The 22,183-nt window shown below is 36.6% G+C and overlaps 2 protein-coding genes across 7 annotated transcripts in view; both read left to right on the top strand.

The window, feature by feature from the left end:
- Positions 1–9: 9 nt before the first annotated feature.
- On the top strand, positions 10–3,374 carry PPCS (phosphopantothenoylcysteine synthetase). Of its 2 annotated transcripts, none has more exons than XM_016139993.2 (3): positions 10–587; positions 744–847; positions 2,547–3,374. In XM_016139993.2, exons 1-3 carry the CDS (start codon positions 80–82, stop codon positions 2,868–2,870), a joined length of 936 nt encoding a protein of 311 aa, XP_015995479.1. In that variant the 5' UTR covers positions 10–79; the 3' UTR covers positions 2,871–3,374. The 2 variants fall into 2 exon arrangements, with proteins under 2 accessions (XP_015995479.1, XP_015995480.1); XM_016139994.2 differs by lacking the exon at positions 10–587 and adding an exon at positions 950–1,095 and having other exon boundaries at positions 750–847.
- Positions 3,375–10,852: 7,478 nt separating this feature from the next.
- The window catches only part of CCDC30 (coiled-coil domain containing 30), a 92,365-nt gene continuing 81,034 nt past the window's right edge, over positions 10,853–22,183 (top strand). For all 5 annotated transcript variants that reach the window (XM_036232716.1, XM_036232718.1, XM_036232719.1 and 2 more), the window contains exons 1-3: positions 10,853–13,065; positions 14,692–14,871; positions 19,551–19,704. In XM_036232716.1, the coding sequence (XP_036088609.1) occupies positions 13,033–13,065; positions 14,692–14,871; positions 19,551–19,704 (367 nt within the window). In that variant the 5' untranslated portion in view covers positions 10,853–13,032. The remainder of the gene's footprint in view (positions 13,066–14,691; positions 14,872–19,550; positions 19,705–22,183) is intronic.

A 22,183-nucleotide genomic window follows, 5' to 3' on the forward strand; every position in this document is an offset into this window, starting at 1 on the left:
GTGCGTAGGCCAGGTGGGGTAAGGGGCGTGGCGCCGGCGGCCTTGGAGCGTGCGCAGGCGCGGGGGAGCCCCAAGGCTCATGGCGGAAATGGACCTGGTGGCCGAGTTTCCCCAGCCCTCCGGTGTTGCACGCTGGGCCGAGGTTATGGCTCGCTTTGCCGCGGGGCTGGGTGCGCAGGGCAGAAGAGTGGTGTTGGTCACGTCCGGCGGCACCAAAGTCCCACTGGAAGCCCGGCCAGTGCGCTTCCTGGACAACTTCAGCAGCGGGCGACGCGGTGCAATCTCGGCGGAGGCCTTTCTGGCTGCGGGCTATGGGGTCCTGTTCCTGTACCGCGCTCGCTCCGCCTTCCCTTTTGCCCACCGTTTCCCTCCCCAGACCTGGCTATCAGCTCTGCGGCCCTCAGGCCCAGCCCCTTCGGGCTTACTGAGCCTGGAGGCTGAGGAGAATGCACTTCCGGGCTTCGCTGCGGCTCTGCGGAGCTACCAGGAGGCTGTGGCTGCCGGCACCTTCTTGGCCGTGGAGTTCACCACTTTGGCAGAATATTTGCACCTTTTGCAGGCTGCTGCCCAGGCGCTCAATCCGCTAGGTGCGTGCCCTAGGAGTCCATCGGGTGTGCTGAGGCAGAACCTCTCTCCCCAGACACTTACCTCGTAAACCCTCATTACCCAGGGGAACCTGAATTGTAAAGGAGCTGATCCCATACCCATCTACGATTTATTACACCCTGTGCTTCTCTTTTCAGGCTCTTCTGCGATGTTTTACTTGGCTGCGGCCGTGTCAGATTTTTATATTCCTGTCTCTGAAATGCCTGAACACAAGATGATGTCATCTGGGGGCGCACTGCAGGTGATGGGCACTTCTCTTCCAGAGATCTGATCCTTTATAACCAATCCTAGGTTAATTCTCTCTTAATCTGCAGATGGTCTTTCTGCATTTCATATGTGCTAGGCACTTGGGATACCGAGATGAATTAAGACACCGCCCTCCCTGAAGGACTTCACAATCCATTGAGGGAACTGGACACAGACATGATTACAATACAGAGTGATAAATGTTCTAGTAGAGGTACATACAAGCTGAAGTCAGAGCATGGGGTGAGTGAATATTGGGGAAATCAAGGAAGGCTTTCTCAAGATGACTTGAACTGAGTTTTAAAGGATGAGCAGAGGGTATACTAGGCAAATGGGAAGGTCATACCAGATGGAGTACAAAATGGAGTTTGGAATTAGGCGATGACTATAAACCGAAGTTGTTTGGTAAGGCTAGAGAGTAGGGAGAGTGGTGTGTGTGGAGGGCAGACTGAAGAAACAGCTTGCTTCATAGAAGACTTTCTGTTTTTCTTAAGGAGCTTGGACTTTATCCAGTGGAGTCAAAGGGGAATATATGTAGGAGAATGAGTTCACAGTTTTGTTTGAGAACATTCTGGCATCAGTGTGAAAGGTGAATTAGAGAGAGAGAGAGGTGCAAGGGTTGATTACGTGGGATTATTGCTATAGTTTAAGGAAGAGGTATGGGGAGAGGGTAGTGGTGTGGCTGACATGTTGAGATGATATGTCTTCTTGGAACCTGAGAAATTCTTTAGTCATTTATTAAATGATGCAAATAGAATTTAAATAGGAGAAACTCTACCTGTGGAGCACTTGCTGACTTTGTAGGGATGGCTCAGTTGTTCATTTCTTCAATAAATATTTATTGAGTACTATATGCCAGGCACTATTGTAGGACTTGGAGATAAAATATACTATGCCTTGTGTTGCTTGTACTCTACAGAGGAGACAGTAAGTCAGATGCATCCTATGTTAGGTGGTGATAAATGCTAAGGAGAAAAGTGGGGAATAGATATATGATCCCTATCACAATTTCTAATTTTTTGAGGGGAAATCCTGATGATTAAGTGATGATAAGTGATTTCACACTATTTAAATTCTGGGAGTGTTAGTTTATTCTATATTTTTTAGTTCCATCTTGAATGTACACAAAACAACTTAATATTCCCTTTATGAGGGATTGAAAATGATATTGTAGGAGTTTACATGAACATAAAATCAGTTCTGTTTCCCCACTGCTGTGTTACAAGTGACAATATTTAAACGGAATCAAATAGTCATTCTACCAATGCAAGAAATAGCTAGGCTGAGAAATTTAAAACCCAACTTTCTTTGAGCTTTTGCCAAAGTAATTTTTGCATGAATAGATTACTTGCATTTATTTATTTGAGGGTTTGGTTTAAAAAATAAAGGGGTATGTTTAACAAAGTGTAATACTGTTCTTTAGAGTTCTGTTAATGGTGATGAAGGTGGCAGACCAGGGCTGATTCATAAATACATGGTTTGTCCCAGAATACGTAAGAAGCCTTGAAACTAGGCATCCTTATGAACCCTACAGGGCCAGGGTTTTTAAGCTAAGTATTTAACGTGCTTTGAAAAGTTTGACAATGAGAAATCCCACTTAAATTAATGTAGCCAAAAATCTAAATCCCTGCTTCCTTAGTTTCCTGTGAGATTGACCTTTGTTTGCTTATTAAGCTTTTCTTTTTCCAATACAGATAACAATGAAGATGGTGCCAAAAATGCTTTCTCCTTTGGTTAAAGACTGGGCTCCCAAAGCATTTGTAATATCTTTTAAGTTGGAGACTGACCCCTCCATTGTAATTGATCGTGCACGGAATGCTTTGAAAGTTTATCGACATCAAGTGGTGGTGGCTAATATTCTAGAGTCACGAAGGTCCTTTGTGGTTATCATAACCAAAGACTCGGAAACTAAGTTATTACTATCAGAGAAAGAAATAGAAAAAGGCGTAGAGATAGAAGAGAAGATAGTGGTTGATCTTCAGTCTCGACACACAGCTTTTATACAAGACCAAAATTGAAAGATCAAAAAAATATAGGATCAGGGCTCTTACAGATAGTGAGAACTAGAATAAATCCTTTGCTTTCATAAAGACAGAGAAAATGAAGGGAAAAAGCAGTGAGTGTAGGCAAATATGGTTTGGTATTTATCTTTTAAAGGTCATTTCATACTCATTACAAATGGAAACAAAAGCAAAGCAATTTATGATCGAACCACCTGACACACTTGCCTGAATGTCATCTTGATTTTGAAAATGAACACGAGCTGTTTCTCATCTTTAAAAAGAGTATTGGGAGTTATGTTCCTCAATATATACATGTGGGGCATGAATATCAACCTTCACACTTCTAAATGGATTATGGATGCAAGAATGGCCATGCTTTGAAGATCAAATATTTGTTGATGCCTATTATGTGGTCAGCTCTGATGATTATGAGTATTAAAAAGATGAATAAACATGTCTAGTTTGGGAAATGGATATATAAAAAATTAAGTGCAATAAAGTGTGTGCCCAAAATCTAAACAATTGAAAGGATGTTTTTTGGGAATTTATCAAAGATGGGAGTAGGAGAGAAGGACATCTCCCTGAAGATAGATTGTCTGTAGAATGATGAGCTTCCCACTACAATTACTTTTGCTTTCCTGTTCTAGATTCAATGTTTGAGTTAACAATTTACCTTTCAAATATTTTGTGACTGCTCTTCAAGGAAACTTAACCCCAGCTTCCACCAGGGGCCAGGCAGGGGCCAATTGCTGATGTCTACACCGAAGGAAGCATTACAGTATGGTCAAGATTATGGGCTTTAGAGTCACCTTAGCCAGGTGTGACCTCTCTAACTGTACCAACTATTCTATAAACTTATACACCTGACTTAATTTGTTTCCTCATCTATAAAATAGGGATAGTAAATTTCTGCAAAATAATGGTATTTGTGAGGATTAAATAAAACAGAAAATAAAGCATTAGTCTGGTGCCTGGCACATAATTTCACAATAAATGGTTGCAATTATTGTTTTCCTCACTTAGCAAGGCAAGAGCAGTGTTATGCTGGTACCCTGCTTGATCCCTGAGCCCTTGAAAAGTTTTTGAAGCTCACTATGTCCTGGACTTGACTTGGGAGTAAATAAGTGTAGTCCAGGAAAATCCCCTAAATCAGGGGTCCCCACAGCAGAACGAGTGCAGCAGGCTAGCAAGGAAGCAAAGCTTCCTTTGTATTTTCTGCTGCTCCCCAGCGCTGGCATCACTGCCTCAGCTCTACCTCAGATCATCAGATAATAGATTCTCAAAGGAGCACCAGTCCTTGGTGCCAAAAAGGTTGGGGACCGCTGCCCTAAATGATCTGTAGGATGGTACAAAATGCAACTTGAAAAACTACCATTAATAACTAGGTAGAAGCAGGCACCATGTTTCATATAAATACTTTATTTAAAATGCCATTGATGTTTCATGGAGTGAGTTGGGAAGGTTAGCCCAATGTGTCTGATAAGAGAAGTACAATAAATTTTAGTTGAAAAGATTTGACCAGAAATGCCAAGATGGACTGAAATAATTCATTAAATCAGGATGTGTGACCTTTAGCAGAGGAAAAATAACTAATAATCAGGTATGTTCTGGAAGCAGCAGTCCCATTGAACAAAACTTTTTAGTTAACTTCAGGTCCTATTGGCAAACCTCAAAAACAATAGGCTCCGTCAGCAGTAGTTGCAGTACTGAGGGGATAGGAAGTAAAAGATTAATTTTATAACCTACATCTATAGTTCTATGTGGATGATGAGTGTCATCTTTGAATGTATAATGAGGATAAATAGAGTTAAAACTAGAAGTGATCTTAATATTTGTTTTTACCATAATTATTACTTCCCTTGGGAACTATTTCGTATTCTGTTTTATTATGCTTAAAGTAACTACCACTTCCCTACATGGAATTATTTAAAGTGTTTTGCAATTCTGTTTAGTTTCCATTCTGAGCACTAAAGCAATATTTACACGTTAAAATTTGAAGAGATTTTGTTGTTTTTTCAAACAATAAATGGAAGGTGCAAAGGAAAATAATGAAAAAGAACATGAGTCACTGAGCAAATAAAGAAGGAACTTGATCTAGATTGGAAAACCAAAGAATATTTCTTGAGGAATGACGTTTGAGTGAAGTGGGCTTCAGGTGATGGTAGTAAGTGTTGTGGTGCATTCAAATCTAAGACCCACAGAGCCAATTGAGATTAATTACAAGTCTTTATTAGCTGGCTGGCGACTGACCCTCCCCACTAGAGAGTCAGCCCCGAGCCTCCGGAGGAGGCAGCTTATAAAGCCCGAAACTACGTCTTGTTTGGCCTTGATCAAGCAAGCAAGCAGATTACAAAAACAAAAGTTAGCTGTTAGCATCTAGCACAAAGAAATATGGTTTCTGGTGGACAGCTCTGTTTTTTATACTCCAGCAGCAATATTGTTTTATTTTTCTTCTTGGGAGCCTTGGAGTTATTTTCTCCTAGGCAGCTGGCACCTGGAGATATTGCTCTCTGCCCTGTCCTTGGGGCTAACTTACTGAGGAATTGATACCAATAACCATAATAACATATTTTCCAAAGTAGTAACAGCCGGAATAAAGAGGGGAGATGTGAACAAGGAAGATGTCATTGAAATGACACTGTTACAGTAAGCATTTTAGATCAGAGGAAAAACATTGGGAAGGGCTCTTGTGTCAGAGGGAGAGATTGAAGCACTTCTAGAAAGTAAGATCGGTCCAGATAGTGCGTAGAACAGGCAGAGTTTTAAAAAGGATTCTATGTGGAAATAGAATAAGACTTAGAAATAGAAGTACATGTTTGGAATACTAGAAAAACAAGGGCCCCCTAGACATGAGTAAAGTCAAGCTTTGATGAACTAAATAGAACTGTGCAATACGAAAATTTAAGATGACATAAACTGAGCCTATGTTAAATCGTCATTTAGAAATTTTTATTTTGCATTACATAGGTGGAGGAATGGGTCGCCTAAACGAATTTACGGTGCTGAGGACTCTAAGAGTTTCAGTCTTAAGGATAATTCTTCATTTTTACAATAATAAGTCGTGTCCAAAAATGTAATTTGTCTCAAGTGCCCCAGGTAGGTAGTCACAAATCTAAGCCTAAAATTCCTAACTACTGACCTAGCACCACCATCTCTTTTGAGAATGAAGTTACTTCTAGAAAAATAAATCCACGGTTATTATGACGGGTGTCTACATAAGGCCTGCCGAAAGCTATTTGAGAACTATGAATGCCAGGTGACAAAATGATCTTCCGAGTCGCAAACGCACGCCATGACGTTACCATGGTTACTACAAAGCGATTTGACCTGTACCTTCGTTCCTGCCCGAGGTGCCCCGCCCCATTATCCCAAGGCCAATGGTGTGCACCGTAATATAGGTCTTCACAGGAAGAACAGCCTCTGAACCAATGGGGCGCGTCGTTTCTATGGTTCCCGCCGGAAGGACGCCTTGGCGTTTCCGCGGCCAGCGCGGTTGCTATGACGCCCGGCGCTCGGTAGGCACCTGCAGGTAGAAGCAGAGGGGTGGTGGAACGGAGCGACCAGGGACCACTCTCCAAAAGACAATTACTGGCCTACTTCCTGAGGTTCTCGCCTCATTCCCGAGGAGGAAAGCACCTACTCTCCGCTCTTTTTCAGCATTCCAGGTTTTTCCCGCTTCTCTCCCCGGTACCACCCGAAACCAAGAGGAAACCCTACCCCCTGGCTCGGCCTTTCTAGTCACGGGCTAGAGTGAATCTGCACGAAGGATTTGATTTGCGCCTTTCTGGAATCGAAAAGCCACAGGCATTTAGAATTAGGCTGCCGCTCTTAGAGAACACTCCCAATCAGATAGGCGTTCCTTTTCTCACTTTCCAGGTTTAAGACTCACCCTGCACTGACGACTGGCTGCATCTGAAGCTCCAGGTCATTACAAAGTCTACGGAACTACGTCTACCCGGGTTGTAGGCCGGTGAACAAAGAACTGCGGTTTTCTGCTTTGTTGCCCTGTGTTCGTCATGGGGAACCTTAATTCCCAATGAAGCTCTGGAGGCCCTTTGTATCCTTAACATCAGACGTCATCAAGTCAGTTGCCTTCCCCCTTTCAAGCTACAACCTCACCCACTTCTCTCATCACCCTGAGTGCCAGTTTTCTCATCCTGCTCGTTCCACAGCCATTTTCACCCTTTGTTTACCACGCTGCACATTACTGAATGTCCATTCGTCTCCACCGCCTCTGTTATCTCCAGACCACCTCCTTCTGCTTTCTTGCTACAATGCTTTGGGTAGCTAAGTATTTCACATTCTTCAGCCTTGGAACCATTTGGAAGATTTTCTCTGTTTCTCTGCACTATGACAAGCTTTCTGTCTTGGGTAAACTAGAGACTAGAATGGAGAAGCGCACATTGGTAAATACAAACAGTAAATTATTACAAGCCTAGTGTGTCTTGAAAATAGAGGGAAAAAAATCAAAATGCGTTTTTGGACCCATCTCAGGCTTATATAAAGAAAGATTGTTCCTTAAGTGAATGCTTTGTTAGGCATACATTGTAGGGATGTGTTCATGCATGTGAAAAGATCATTCAGCAAGATCATGTAACAGGATTTCAACTGTAAGCCCATATGCACCCAACACCTTGATAGGAATTTTTGTAAGGAGATGCTCAAAACCGTTATTCTTCCTCCTCTTCATGTCAGTTTTTTAATCAAAAAACTTTTTTTTTCGTAATGTGAACCAAGAAACAAACAATGAAGAGGAAAGATTGGCAAGGGAGCAGGCTTTACTAGTCCTTAAAAAGACAGGAACAGAAGGCCTTAAAAATAGAATAAGATTCTAATTTTAATTAATAAGTGCAATTGTATTTTAGCTTGGAAACTTTAATTTATTCTGCAGTTGGTGTATCTTATTGAGTCTTTCTAATTCTTCAGTATTCAGGTTTAAATGTAAACCTGTTCTGAAGATATGCAAAGTGTACATTTTTAAGAGGTATTCTAGGGGCTAGAAGGATTTGAGTAGTTTTATTTCCCAGGCCAACAGTTATTTGCAGTGTCTCATGCTTGATGCTAGATCAGGTTTCCAAATAACAGAAATTCAGCTTTCCCTTTTATAATAGATTGAGGGGAAAAAACAAGTTCTGCAGCTTTTTCAAATTATTTTCATTAATGGAAACTGAATAAATTCTAACTCTTGGAAAAAAGGCCTGTTAAACGCTGTATTGAAAGGAGCTTTCTTTTTCCCTTCCAATATATGGCCATGTTAATATAATTAAAAGTTTTTTCTCTCTCTCAGCACAGTAGTTCCAAACCTGGGGGGCAATTTTGCCCCCAAGAGACATTTGGCAATGTAACACTGGAAATATGTTACTGGCATCCAGTTGGTAGAGGACAGGGATGCTGCTGTACATCCTGCTATCCACAGAAGATCCCCCCACAACAAAGAATTAGCCAGCACAAATGTAAGTGGTGTGGAGGTTGAGAAACCCTGTCCCTAACATATTGACAGTTCATTTTTCTGTTCTGTGTCAGTCCTTACATATGTACCTTTTTACATAGTGATAATTATGATGTACATTTTGCCTTTTTTACTTAATTTTATTTTAATCATTTAAACATTTCTACATTGTTTTTAAATTTTTAAAAAGTACTTTTCTCATCTGGGAATTGAAAAGGAAGACTTATGTATAATATGTATTATATTTAAGATGTCTGTAAATTTAAAAAAAAATTTTTTTTTGTCTATGTAGACAAAAATGAAAGAAGGAAGAGAGAAAAAAAAGAAAAAGGTTTAGGGTGAAAACCTGACCAGATATTTCAGTTTTTGTTGCTGTGCTATTACCTTTGTTCCCTAGTGTCACTCAAAGATCATGGGATCCAAAGCCCATCCTTTGCTCAGAGCCAAGAGATGTGCTATAACATGAGGTGTGGTCCTGGACTGTAGTTGGGGAATATCTGCTAAGAGAAATAATAAGCAGAAATGACTCTTCACCCATTCATCTTGACCTCTTCCCATTTAAAATTCTTTTTTTCTGTCTCAGTTTGCTTTGACAGTTTTACAGCCTAACTCTTTACATCTAGAAGTTTTCGAAGGCCCCGAAACACTTTCAGATGTGCTTCTTTCCAGAGAGTGGACTTTAAAAATACTTAATGAACATTTATTTAGCATCTATGTTGTAGAGAATAGTATTTTTGTATACTTTGTTATGCAGGCAATTTTAGGCACAGTTTAGATGTCAGAACATTTAAAATTCAAAGAATGGATTTATATTACCTCAAGAATTGCTTTTCTGGAATTTTTAAACTACTCAACCATTGGGTCTCAATAAATCAACTGGAAACTTGTTAGTTCTGGGATGTCATAGCAGAACAGGCAAAGAGATCCACATATTTAAAATCATGGAAATATAAGCACCATGATGGGGATCAATAAGTATACTGCATGAAGGGCTAATGTCAAGGTGTGCCAGAAGATAGAACCAGAGAGGCTAAGAGGAACCAGAATGTGAGGAATCTCTGTTGCCAAGTTAAGGGGGTTAAACTCTTCCTAAAAGCAATGTGAATGTTAAGCAGCCAGTGATTTGCATTCAGAAGGTTCAGACTGAGAGCTTTGTGGAGTATACATTGGCTAGGGCCAGCCTGGAAACAGGGAGGTCAGTTAAGGAATCTATTACACTAAACTAGGCAAAAAGTGAGGAGAGCCTGCATTAAGGCAGCAAGCTTAGACATAGAATGAATTAGAAAATGATAAAAGATGTATAATCTACAAATTCAGCAGCAGTTGTACATGAGAATGGGATTAATAATAAGAAGGAGCCAAGGGTGGCTTCCAAGTTTCTGGCTTGGGAAACTACACTGAAGGATGAGTGGGTTATTCACAAGACAATGAATATGCATTGGTCTTAAAGAGTAGACTCATTTTTATATTGCCTTCGTAGCCTAAATCCTTTTTTCTGAATTTTTGTACCTCTGCTAATCCTGCCTTAAAGATTAGGCTTTGGTGGTCATATTTGTACTCATACTTCCAACTCATTCCAGCCACAACTGACCGAATGAGGATTATACAACTAACTTTGGAGAAGCAGTCACAATTCATTGAGTGAGCAACAAATAATTGTCTCTCATAAATTTGAACTAAGAGATCATGAACAGAAATGACAATCTGAAAAGTCACATAGATTTAGCAAATGAATAGCTATTTTAACCCTTGCTGATGAGCAAGCAGAGAAAGTCCATCCATGTAGAGAAGTAAGTTAATGAGAGCTGATTCATAAGGAAACCCAGAAATGAAGGACTTCATAGGTCAGGACAGACTAGTAATGGCTATCCTGTTCCATATCCAGTTCCAATGTAGCCATGTTTAGTTTGTAGTATATGCCTTTGTATCTTATTCTTTTAGTAACCCTCTTTTAGTAGTTGGGATAGGTAGATCGTGAGGGACAGAAAGCTTAAAATAATGATGGCTCTAAAAAGGTAGAAATGTATTTCGTGTAAAAGTCAAGATGTAAGCAATTTAGAATTTAGGTCAGTATCTTGAAATTGTCAGACTCGAATTTCTTTTCATGATAATAGGATATCATCAAGGCATGTGATTTCTACCTCATGGGGTCCAGGAAGGCCATTCAGGCTTCAGCTATCTTGTCTGAATTCCAACCAGTAGGAAGGAGGAAAGAGTGAGGAAGAGAGCACTCTATTCCTTTAAGGACACTTATTAGAAGTGGCACACAATTCCGTTTACATCCCATTGCTTAGAACTCAGTCACATGGCTGTATCTATCTAGCAGCAAGGTAGACAGCCATATGATCTGTCAAACAATTAGATGTCTTATTTCTGTGGAAGTAGAGATAAATAAATATTGAAGGACAACTGGTATTCTCTGTCACATGCATTCGTATTTGTTCTAACTTCAGTGTGTTTCTATTTCTTGCCAGTTTTTCTAAATAGATCTAGAGTGTAGCAGAGATGGATTATTATTTAATCCTCCTAACAACCCAATGAGGTAGGCATTACTATTATATCCATTTTATCTTGGGAAAATCAGAATTTAAAGAAGATAGATGACTTGTCTAAGTCACACACCTAGAAAGTGGTGGAGCCAGAGTTTGAACTAAGGTATGTCAGATTCCCATGCCCAAACTATTAATTACCATGATAGTGAGAAATTCAGAGAGCCAAAAGCAGCATTCTTAGGAATAGTGGCATTTAAAGAGTCTCTTGAAGAAGAGGAGTCCAGGAAGAACACAGAGAAGGAAAGGCCAGAGAGGTCAGAGTTAAAATGGGAGAAAGTGACATCACAGAACAGAGAAAGGAAACACTTTCAAAAAGGAGCGAACAGATACTACAGAGTGATCATATATAAAAAGAACAGAACCATGTCCTGTTGGATTTGGCATTTTGAGGTCATAGTTGACTGATTTTGAGTATAGTGGTAAAAGCAGAAGCCAAAATGCAGTGAGTTGGAGGACAAATTAGAAAGAGAACAATAGCTTGAGGGGATGTGGTTGGATCAAAGAGGGGTTATTTTTGATCTTTATTAAGGTCAGAGACATTACTGAAGCTTAGGACAAGACAGTAGAAAGGGAGATAATGATCATACAGAAAAGGAAAAGCTTCCTTGGGGAAGTAATATGGAGTGGGATCCAGAACAGGTAAAGAGATAAGCTTTGGTCAGGAGGATGGAAAGCTCTTCTATTGAAAACAGAAAGAAGACATGTCTAAAAATGAAGGTTAGTATGTTGGTGAGAGGAGAAGAAGCTGACTGAATTTTATGATGACCTTAGTTTTACTAGTGCTGTGGTAGAGAAGGTCATCTGGCAAAAGGGGAGAGGTGGAAGTTCTGAATAGTTGTTGAGTAAAATGGTAACAGAGCTGGTAAAGAATAGAGTGACCCACACAAGTAGAGCAGCTTGGCTGAGGCTGCAGACCATGAATTTATAGTGACTCCAGTCTGCATATTTGTTTTATTTTTCTCTCCTAGCACTCAGCAAACTAAAATATGTAAATAGTCACAAACTTTTCTAGAGCCAGGATTTGCAAGGAAGATAGGACAAGGAACAAGATAATTAGAGACATTGGTGAGAGATTGAAATGATCAACACTTAGGTTTAGGCTTGAGGGGAAAACCCACAGAGTAGTAGTTTGAGAGAGGATATAATGGTCTAGGGACTGGGGGTCTTACAATAATTGTAGAATAGGTATAGTTTCAGAGAGCAAATATTTCACACCCATGAGTATGTATTATGCATATTTTTATGGCAGGTCCTCAAAAAGTTAAACATAGAATTATATATCCAACAATTCCATTCTATATACCCAAAACAATTGAAAGCAGGAACTTGGACAGATACTTGTATACCAGTGTTCATAGCAGCATTATGCATAATAGTCAAAAGGTGGAAGCAATCCAAATATCAATAGATGAATAAACAAAATACATACAATGAAATATTATCCAGCCTTAAAAGGGAAGGAAATTCCGATAGATACTATAAATTGGATGAACCTTGAATACATTATACTAGGTGAAATAAACCAGAAACAAAAGGATCAATATTATATGATTCCACCTATATGAGGTACCTAGAATAGGGCGATTTGTAAAGATAGAAAGTAGAATACAGATTTCCAGGGGTCAGAGGAGGGGAGAAATGGGAAGTTATTGTTTGATGGGTACAGAATTTATATTTGGGATTATGAAAAATTTCTAAAATGGATAATGGTGATTATACAACATTGTGAATGTACTTAATGCCATCAAATTCTACACATAATGGTTAAAATGGTGAATTTTAGCTTTATATATTTAACACACGCACACGCATACATACATACATACACACACACAGCAGGAAGTACAGAAGGTGGTGGTCAGAATGCAACATTTGGAGTTTAGGCCATGGGGATGGGTGGCTAAGTAGGATGGAGATTAAACATCACTGGCTTTGGGAAGGTGGTCAAATCTAGGAGCTTGGATGAGTCATTCACTTGAATATTGATCTGCAGCCTGCACTGTTCTAACCAGCAAGCCCTCTCTTCTTATATTTCCTGCTCACCCTCCAATACCCTCAAATTTCCCAGAAGCCAAGGATCCAAAGGTATTCTCAATATTGTCCATCCTTTTTTCCTTTCAATATCCTCCAACCTAAGAAATTCTTATAGATACTATAAATTGGATGAACCTACAACATGGGACAAGGGAGATGGTGCTACCCTTTGGGAGTAAGGACTTATAATAATTCTAACATTTATTTTCTAATAACTCACAATCTCATCAGTTTTTCACAACTTGTTTTAACATTTTGGTATATTTGCTTCCAGTCTTGTCTGTATGTGTCTGGTGTTCTTATAGTTGTAGTCACACTTTTTGCATTCTGCTTTTTCTCTTATCGTTATATTATGAGCATTTTCCCATATTACCAAATAGGCCTCATAGAATGCTATATATTCCTAGTGTCTTGGGCTCTCTGATACCCAGGACTAAAACCACAAGTAACTGAACAGTACTCAGAGACCTTGTAGGGAGAAGGAAGATATGAATGGGGACTGGATGGTGGAGAATGGGGTAGGGAGAAGCATGAGAAGATTTTTAGGTCATGGGGAGGATACATTGGGGTATAAAGATTTAGATCTGGGTCCTTTTTTCTTTCAATGTAACTGTCAGATGATACTTAAAATTCTATGTATCATCAACAAAAACTGTTGATGTAAAAATAAGGCTCTGGAAAACTTAGCAAGAAAGGAGAAAAATAATAAAAATTTAGTTTTGCTGAATCTAGCTATGTGAACTAGCTGCAGTATAATAATAATTATGCATATCACTACCATTTGAGTCAGATTAACTTGGTTAAAAGCTGTGTTTGATTATAACAGCAAGTCTTATTCGTGGTTAGTGGTTCTAGTCACACGAATACCACTTTATCAATCAACAGACACTTACCTTTCACCCATCATGTAGTGCAGGCTGTTATATAGCAAGACTATTTTTTTTTAATTAAAAAAATTTTTTAATTAAGTTTATTGGGGTAACATTAGTTAATACAATTATATAATTTTCAGGTGTACATTATAATTGACAACTGTATATTCTCTTGTGTGTTTACAACCTAAAGTCCAGTTTCCTTCAGCTACCATATATTTGATTCCCTTTACCCCGTCTACCTCCCCATCCTCCCCCCTCTCCACCCTCTACCTTCTGGTAACCTCTAGTCGTTAGTCCATGTCCATGAGTCTTTGTTTGTCCTGTTCCTTTGTTAGCATGACTACTTTTAACTTAAAAAAGTTGAAGACAATATTGATGGCAGGCTTAGAACAAGAAGTTTTAGAAGAGAGCCTAAATGACTTAACAGTCAGCAAAAATTATGAGACATATTCTGAAAGCAAAAGAATCCCTAGATAGTACAGAATTAGTGGGCTCTCTAAACTCCAGAGGAATCCTTTTATTTCCAAATATTCAATAGAAGGAAGAAAGGGTTTGGAATTTATAACATTGCAAGGGAACTTTGTGCGATTTTCAGATTATTAAATTGCACACTTCACAACTTGGAAAACATAAACGCTTGTATTTTTAAAAACACTCTAGTATACATTTGCATTATATATGTCATGTCATTTTTTATCTTAGAAGATATATGGCTATTCAAAGCTTTAATTTTTTGTATTAGCTATTTCATGTAAATGCTCATTATAACTGGATAACATAGTCATTAATTAATAGGAAAACTAAACTCGACTTGGTAGAGAGTTTAACTCTAAGTGATATACATATCAGATTTCTTGCATGCTCAATCTTGTTGTATATGTGTGTATGCGTATATACATACACATATGCTTTTTTCTTCTATCAAGGGAAAAATTCTGTTAGAAGGTATACTTCACCATCTTGAGAAAGAAGGAATTGAACCTTGTGCCACTAAAGAAGAACTCTATTTTGTCTGGAGCTTATTCAAGCACAGTGAGGACAGGCTGAGGATTGCTACCAGAAATCTGGAAGAGCTTTCAATGAAGGACATGGAAGAAATGAAAGAAGTAAGAGCTAATATAAAATTTTAAGACACCAGTGGTTTTGTTCATTGTCCATTAAATTAACATATTAAAAAAACAACATTTGAATATCACCATGTAGTTTGCAAAGCACTCCCATGTATATTTTTGAGTGTGTGAAATGTATTAACACTCTGTATTTGTTTCTAACAGAATACATATATAGGATGTTGACCAGAGTTGACTGGTTGACCATCAATCAGTAGTGGCTTTCATTATCTTGGTAAATTCCTCCTTGTCCCAATAACTGACTTAACTCTCTTGGTTGTCGGCTTAGAAACCAGAATGGATCTGCTTCTCAAGGCGGGCTTATATTAACTAAACTCACAGAGAAGTTTCTAGAAGAATAGACATCAGCTTATTAATTGACAATTAGAAGTATAATTGCCACAGGAACTAGTCAAATATGTCCTGTAGCTGACGTATTTGCTTCCTACTAGCACACTACATGGGAAGCCAAATTTTAATCGTATGTTTACTTGGTGAACAAATGATTCTAAATTTTTATAGTACTAGCTAAGATAGATTTACACAATAGGGCTATCTGTACTTGCCATTATTTCTGGACCAGGGTATCTAGCCCTTAGATGAATAAATAATGGCATCTTTTGACTCTCTTATCACTCTTTGAGGTTTCCAGTACTGATCTCCGTACTTTCTGACAGATCCTTTCTCTGAGTTAATTCTCTCAAGTTGCTTAGAAAGCACTCTGGTGTGTTTCCATATCTCAGTTCAGATGGGCAACTTGTTGATTTTTAAATTGAACTCTGAGAGGACAATCTGATTCCCAAACTCTGAAAGAAGCATGTAGCTCCTTCAGAACAAAAGCAGTATACCATAATAGACCATGAACTTCAACATTCAACAAATAGGGGTGAAAAATTGCCTTTAGCACTGTCTATCTATGTACCTTGGGCAAGTACCTTAACTTTTTTGAGTTTGAAATTCCTCATCTGTAAGATGAGAATGACAATAGTGTCTTCAGAGGGATTTGTAATTGAATAAGAGGCAACCCAGTTTTAAAATGCATTTAATCATTTATTAAAATATCGGGAAGCCAGTTTTAATAGTGCTTAAGAATACAGGCTTTGCATTTAGAGGGTCTTCCTCCACCACCCATTAGCAGTATGACCTTGAACAAGTCAGTTAGCTTTTGTGAGCCTCAGTTTTCTCATCTATAAAATCTAGGCTCCACTCAACTACTCTACAAAATGATCATGAACATGAAATATATATATAAAACTATAGAATAGTACCTCACCCGTTAATTAGCATTATCGTTATTGTGAACTTACAATATTCCAGGCTTTGTGCTAGTGGATGTAGAAAAAAGTCAAATTAGACATGATTTGGACTTGGAAGGAACTTACAAGATAATGATGGACAGAAATAAACCAGTGGTTATAGTTCAATGTAGAAAGTTCTATTATAAAGGAAGGTGTATGCGCTAGGAAAACTCAGGGGAGGGGCTGAGTCAGACAGTATGGGTAGAAAAGGCTTCCAGAGGAGGTTCTTTTGAAAGCAGAATAGGTGTTATCTGATGAAGAAGCTGGGAAAGGCATTCCTGGCAGAAGAAACAGTGTATAATTCATACTGGTTCATGTGAGTGAATGCTGAGAAAAGTGGCTGGAGAGACTTCAGGAACCACATCATGATGAGATTCATATGCTAAGCTAAAGAGTTTGGACTCAGCGCTCAGAAATGATCCTGGACCACACTAGACGAATAAAAATATTTTGAATGTACGAATGTTTGATTTTCTTTTAGAATGTCTAAAGAGTCACTAAATGATTTTAAGAAGAGAGTAACATGATCTGATTTGTGTTTTAGAAAAATCATTCTGGCCACAGTAGAAGGATGGATTGGATAGGGGCCAGATTGGAAGCAAGGATTTCAGGGGAAGTTATATAATAATTGATTAAAGGATGAGAACCAAAAACAAGGCTCAGAGTGTAAGTAGGGAAGGAAAGCTAAACTAAGGAGTTATTACAGAGGTGGAATCTGTAAAACAAATTGGATATGGTTGGAGCAAAGTCTTGAATGACTCTAAGACTATCTACCCCATCACTCTTAGGTCATAGTTTCCCCATTAATAAAGAAAGAATTAAAACATACTTCAAAGGTTTTTTGTTATTATAAAATGTTGTTATGAAGTATAACATAAAAATTTCATTGCTTTTCTAGTTACATTCTGCATAGCCTAATGTGGAATTAACCTGTGTATAAAGTAGATGAGGGAGTCATTCTAACTAAAATGGAGCCACATATTATGACTTGGAAGCCTAAGGAATTTTGCAAGACCTGATCTATATACTAATTATATTTTACTTAATATTTGTTCTTATTTTGTTGTTTTTTTCTAACTTAGGACAAGCATATTATAAAAAAAAACATTCAAGCAGTATAAAATTGAATGAAAAATTAGATTTCTTCTCACCCCAAATGTGTAGGGTATATACCGTGGAGTAGATTTAGGATATTGGAGAGTATGTAGATCTTCAGCTTTACCAGATAATGTCAAATTGTCTTCTTAAGTAGTTGTATCAATTTACACTGGCACCAATAGTGTATAAAAGTAACTTTGCTCATTATCAACACTTGATATTGTCAGACTAGCTAGGATCTTTAGTGTTATCTCAAATAACAGACATACTTGTCCTATTATTGATATTGGCGAGAAAGCATTCAGCAATTCACTATTAAGTGTATGATGTTTTGCTGAAGGTTTTTGATTTTAATGACATCCTTTATCGGATTAAGAAAGTTTTCTTTTATTCCTCCTTTGGGAAGAGTTTTTATTAGGAACTAATGTTGAGTTTTACAAAATGATTTTTCTATAGCCATTGAGATTATGAAATAATTTAGAAATATAATCTGTTAATGTGAGAATTTCATTGATTAATTTTTCTGTTAAACCAATCTCGCATTCCTGGGATGAATCCAACTTGTTCGTGGTTATTCTTTCTAACTATTATTAGATTACATTTGATACAATTTTCTTTAAAATTTTTACTTTTTACATCTGTGTTTATGAGTAAGATTGTCCTGTGATTTTTCTTGTTTGTATTATCTTTATCAGAGTATAATATCAATGTGTATATAGCCAGTATTAGCCAAACTCTTTCATTATTGCCCCCTAACAAGACTTATTAGATAATTTTTCCTAATCACTCTCTTGAAAATTCAATACTACAGATATAATGTATTTCAGTCTGTGTTCTGTAGGCATATTTGTGTTTTAAACATAAAAAGAGTAAGATTTTTTTGCTCCTTCTCCCCACCCCCACTAACAAATTTTTGGTACCTTGAGAGTGATTTTGTCTCATTGAGAATGCATGGTCTAGCCTCAAAAATGGTTTAAACAGTACTTCCTCTTTTTCTAGGTGGTTGCTTTTTCTATTTAAATGACATTTTTATTCATGAAGACAATAATATATGAAAGTATTTTGTTTTAATATATTAAAATGTATATATTCACACTGTAAAAGTTATCAAATTATACATAAAAGTATAAGCACATCACAAACATTTGGGAAGAAGAAAAATCAATTACCCATTTAATGCTATGGCTGATTTTTAGTGAATATATCAAATTTAATCCATGTATATTATATATCCTTTGAAAAATTACCTTGGAGTAGTATATACTTCTTTCCAGGTATATTTGGAACTCCTCTTTTGGAGAGTCCTTTAAAATGTAAACCGCATTATTTTAAATACACTCAATTTTCATGGAATTTAATTTTTTGATCTGGGGAAATGTTATTAAGAACTAAATCTGGTGAATAAAGAATATACTGGAGATTTAACCATGGGAAGTAACCCAGATAAGAAAAAAATACACATAGGGGTGAAATTGTGTATCATAGTATTAATTTTAATAGCAAAAATTGGAAACTACCAGATGTTTAAATGATTATATAAATTATGTTATGCCCACTGTGGAACATTAGACAGCCTTTAAAAATTATTCATTACAAAATCTGTACAGCAATGTGGAAACGTGTTTCTCATACAATGTTAAAAAGCCTGACAGGTACTTATATATAGATTATGATTATAACTATGTAAAAAATGTATAAAAAATACTGCAAGGAAATATACCAGTGTACTAAAAGTGGTTTTGCTATAGAGATGGTAATTTGCTTATTTTCTTGTCTTTTAGAAAAATTTGTAAAATTAATACATATTTTGGGCATCAAAAGCAAAATATAATTGAGACGGAATTTCTTCCTTAGCTTTTAAAATATTTTTTAAATAATTGTAGAAAAAGAACTCTAAACATAGTTTGATCCCTGTTCAATGTGTTCTTGAAAGTAAATGAAATACTTTATGTGAAAGCATTTTACAAACTGTATTTAATGTTCCGTATAAATGAGGAATTTTTTTTTGCCAAATGATGTTCATTTTGACGGTTAAATTTCTATTTTTTCATAATCATAACTATAACCTTTTAAATAGATTGAATCATATGAAATTATATATTTATAAGTCAGAAATAATCAAATATCATCAATTTTATATGGTTCAACCTAATAAAATAAGTGCACATAAATGAAATGCTCTGCTACTTTTCTTTACTGGATTTCAAACACTTACAGGAAATAGTGCAATGTTATGAGTACATTTATTTTTTGTTTTATGATGACTATGTTTTATTTCAGTCCCATGATGAAGACCTGGAAAAAGATGAAACATCACAAAACTGCCTTGAGAGAGATGTGGAACAAGTAGTAAAGAGGTTAGGGATGGCCCATGACGAGATCCAAAGACTCACTGATGAATTACAAGGAAAGGAGAAAGAACAGAGTAAATTAGGTAAGCTGTGGTTACAGATGAATGTTTCTGACTATTCGTGCTGACTATTTTCTCAGAGTATAACATAATTATGTACATTAAAAAAATAATCTTTTAAGATAAACACATAAAAGTCTCACAAATAGCCATACTTTCTTCAGTGTCGAGAAATTTTTATTGAAGCATAAGCAAAACATACCCACCAAAAAGCACACAACTCCTAAATATACAATACCCAGCAAGAAATTCCTAGCGCCCCACAAGCCCCCTTCATTCCTTCTCCCTATATCTAGACCCTTTCTCCTCTCCAAAAATAACCACTATCCTGACTTTCAACACTATTTCTGAGTTTTGACTACAGGCAATATGCATTCTTTGGTTTGTTTCTCTTGTTCAACTTTATGTATGTGAGATTCAGTCATGTTGTTGCCTGTAAAGACAGTTGATTTGTTCACTTTTGCTGTTTGTAAATTATTCCATTGAATAAACATACTATATTTTATTCTTTATACTGTTGACAGACATTTATGTTGTTTCCAGGTGTGGTCTATTATGAATTGTGCTGCTGTGGATATTCTTGTATTATTTACATATTTCTGACTGTGATATACCTAAGGGTAGAATTATTGGATCAAAGGGTTCTGACTACGTTTTACTTTGGTAGGTTACTGCCATACTGTTTTTCAAATAGTTGTATTCATTTAAGCTCTCAGTTTTATATGAGATCTTGTTTGCTCCACATTCTTTGTCAGTACTTGGTATTGTCAGTCTTATTAACTTTACCCTTTTGGGTGAGTGTATAGTGGTATTTAATTGTGGTTTTTATTTGTATTTCCCTGATGGCTAATGAAGTTGAAAACCCTTCCATATGTTTGTTGTTGTTCATTTGGAGACACTATTCTGTGAAGTTCCTGCTCAATCTCATGTATAGTTTTCTATTGGTTTGCATGTTTATGTTTTATTAATTTATAGGGGCTGTTTCTATATTTCGGATATGAGCATTGCATTGGTTATAATGTAATGTTGGTTTTTTTTGACATAGAAACACTAATATATATCAAGTCAGGTTTAACAGAGTTATTCTCTGTATAGCTTCTAGGTTTTCATGTGTAAAGCCTTTTCTAAATCACTACAACATTATTGAAAATATTCACTGCTGGGTTTTTTTAGTGCTTTTATGATTTTTTGTTTATATTTCAATCTTTGCTTTATCTATAATTTATTTTAGTATAAAGTTTAAAAATGTTTAAGTAATAATAATGTTTTATACACATTATTTTTATATGTATAAAATAATAATGATTCTGCCAATCATTAAAAACAAAAAATATTAGGAGGCTTGAGATTTTGTTAAGAATGCACTTTAAACAGTGAACATAAATAAAATTTTTAGAAAGTAGAATTTTTCTATATCCTAATTGGGTAGGTGGGTACACAATTGTATATATTTGTCAGAATTCATCAAACTGTACATTTAAAAGGATAAATTTTACTCTATGCAAATCATACCTCAATAAATCCAGATTTTTAGAAAAGAAATTTGGCTATATGAGTATGATGAGAAGCAGCAATCTTTGCTGCTTTCAATACCGAAGGAGAAAAGAAAAGCAGGACACCTATTACAGAGTTACATTTGGACATAACATAATCACATGGCACTCTGTCTATCAGCAGTTGGTTGGTCTAGTAGATCCTAAGTTATTCACTGAAAGCTGTCTCCACAGTGAGTAAACTGGGGACTGTTGGGAAGCCGAATTTGCAAGTCCTTTTAAAATATCATATGCAATTTAATGTGTGCCCTATGTGTAACTTCTTGAGTCATCAATTTATAGCCAGAATTAATTTCTAGGTATATGTTTTTCATGACAGTGTTTTCCAAGTATTAGCCTACTTCTTTCGACCAACTGACTCTTTTAACTGAAGGGCTTTATTTTAGTTAAGTCTCTAATTCTGTCTATATCACATCCAAAAATCTGGATGGAATGAAAAGTTTTGGAAAAAATAAAACTTTTTCAAGAATAAAAAATAATTTGTGTTAAATATTTATTATTCAATAAATAAATTGTAAGAAAAAGAGGAAATTTAAAAGTTTTAAGGATTTATTAACCAAATATAATGTGTGGCCTTTACTGAATTTTGTTTTAAAAAATTTATGAAACATTGGAACTTTGAATACTTATTGGATATTTATTGTTAAATTTCCTTAATCATACATGACACTGAGCTTATATTTAAAATGAGTCTTTGTCTTTTAAAGATAGATAGTTAAGTATTTAAAGATGAGTGATATGATGTCTAGGATTTACTTCAAAATAATACAGCCCCCTACATCACACTTACGTAAAATTAACTCAAAACGGACCACAGAGCTAAATGCAAGAGTTAAACCTATAAAACTGTTAGAAGATAACTTAGGAGTCAATCTTCATGACCTTGGGTTAGGCAATGATATATGTTAGCTACAACACCAAAAGAAAAAATGATGAGAGAAAAACTAATA

Source organism: Rousettus aegyptiacus, unplaced genomic scaffold, assembly GCF_014176215.1.
Source record: "Rousettus aegyptiacus isolate mRouAeg1 unplaced genomic scaffold, mRouAeg1.p scaffold_m13_p_1, whole genome shotgun sequence".
In the NCBI taxonomy this organism is placed as follows: domain Eukaryota; kingdom Metazoa; phylum Chordata; class Mammalia; order Chiroptera; family Pteropodidae; genus Rousettus; species Rousettus aegyptiacus.

What these genes read in the sequence shown, in the direction of transcription:
- PPCS (XM_016139993.2), top strand. Translation starts at nt 80, where the DNA reads ATGGCGGAAATGGACCTGGTGGCCGAGTTTCCCCAGCCCTCCGGTGTT. An exon ending in CCAGGCGCTCAATCCGCTAG is followed by an intron (nt 588 to 743) that starts GTGCGTGCCCTA and finishes TTCTCTTTTCAG; the next exon opens with GCTCTTCTGCGATGTTTTAC. An exon ending in CATCTGGGGGCGCACTGCAG is followed by an intron (nt 848 to 2,546) that starts GTGATGGGCACT and finishes TTTCCAATACAG; the next exon opens with ATAACAATGAAGATGGTGCC.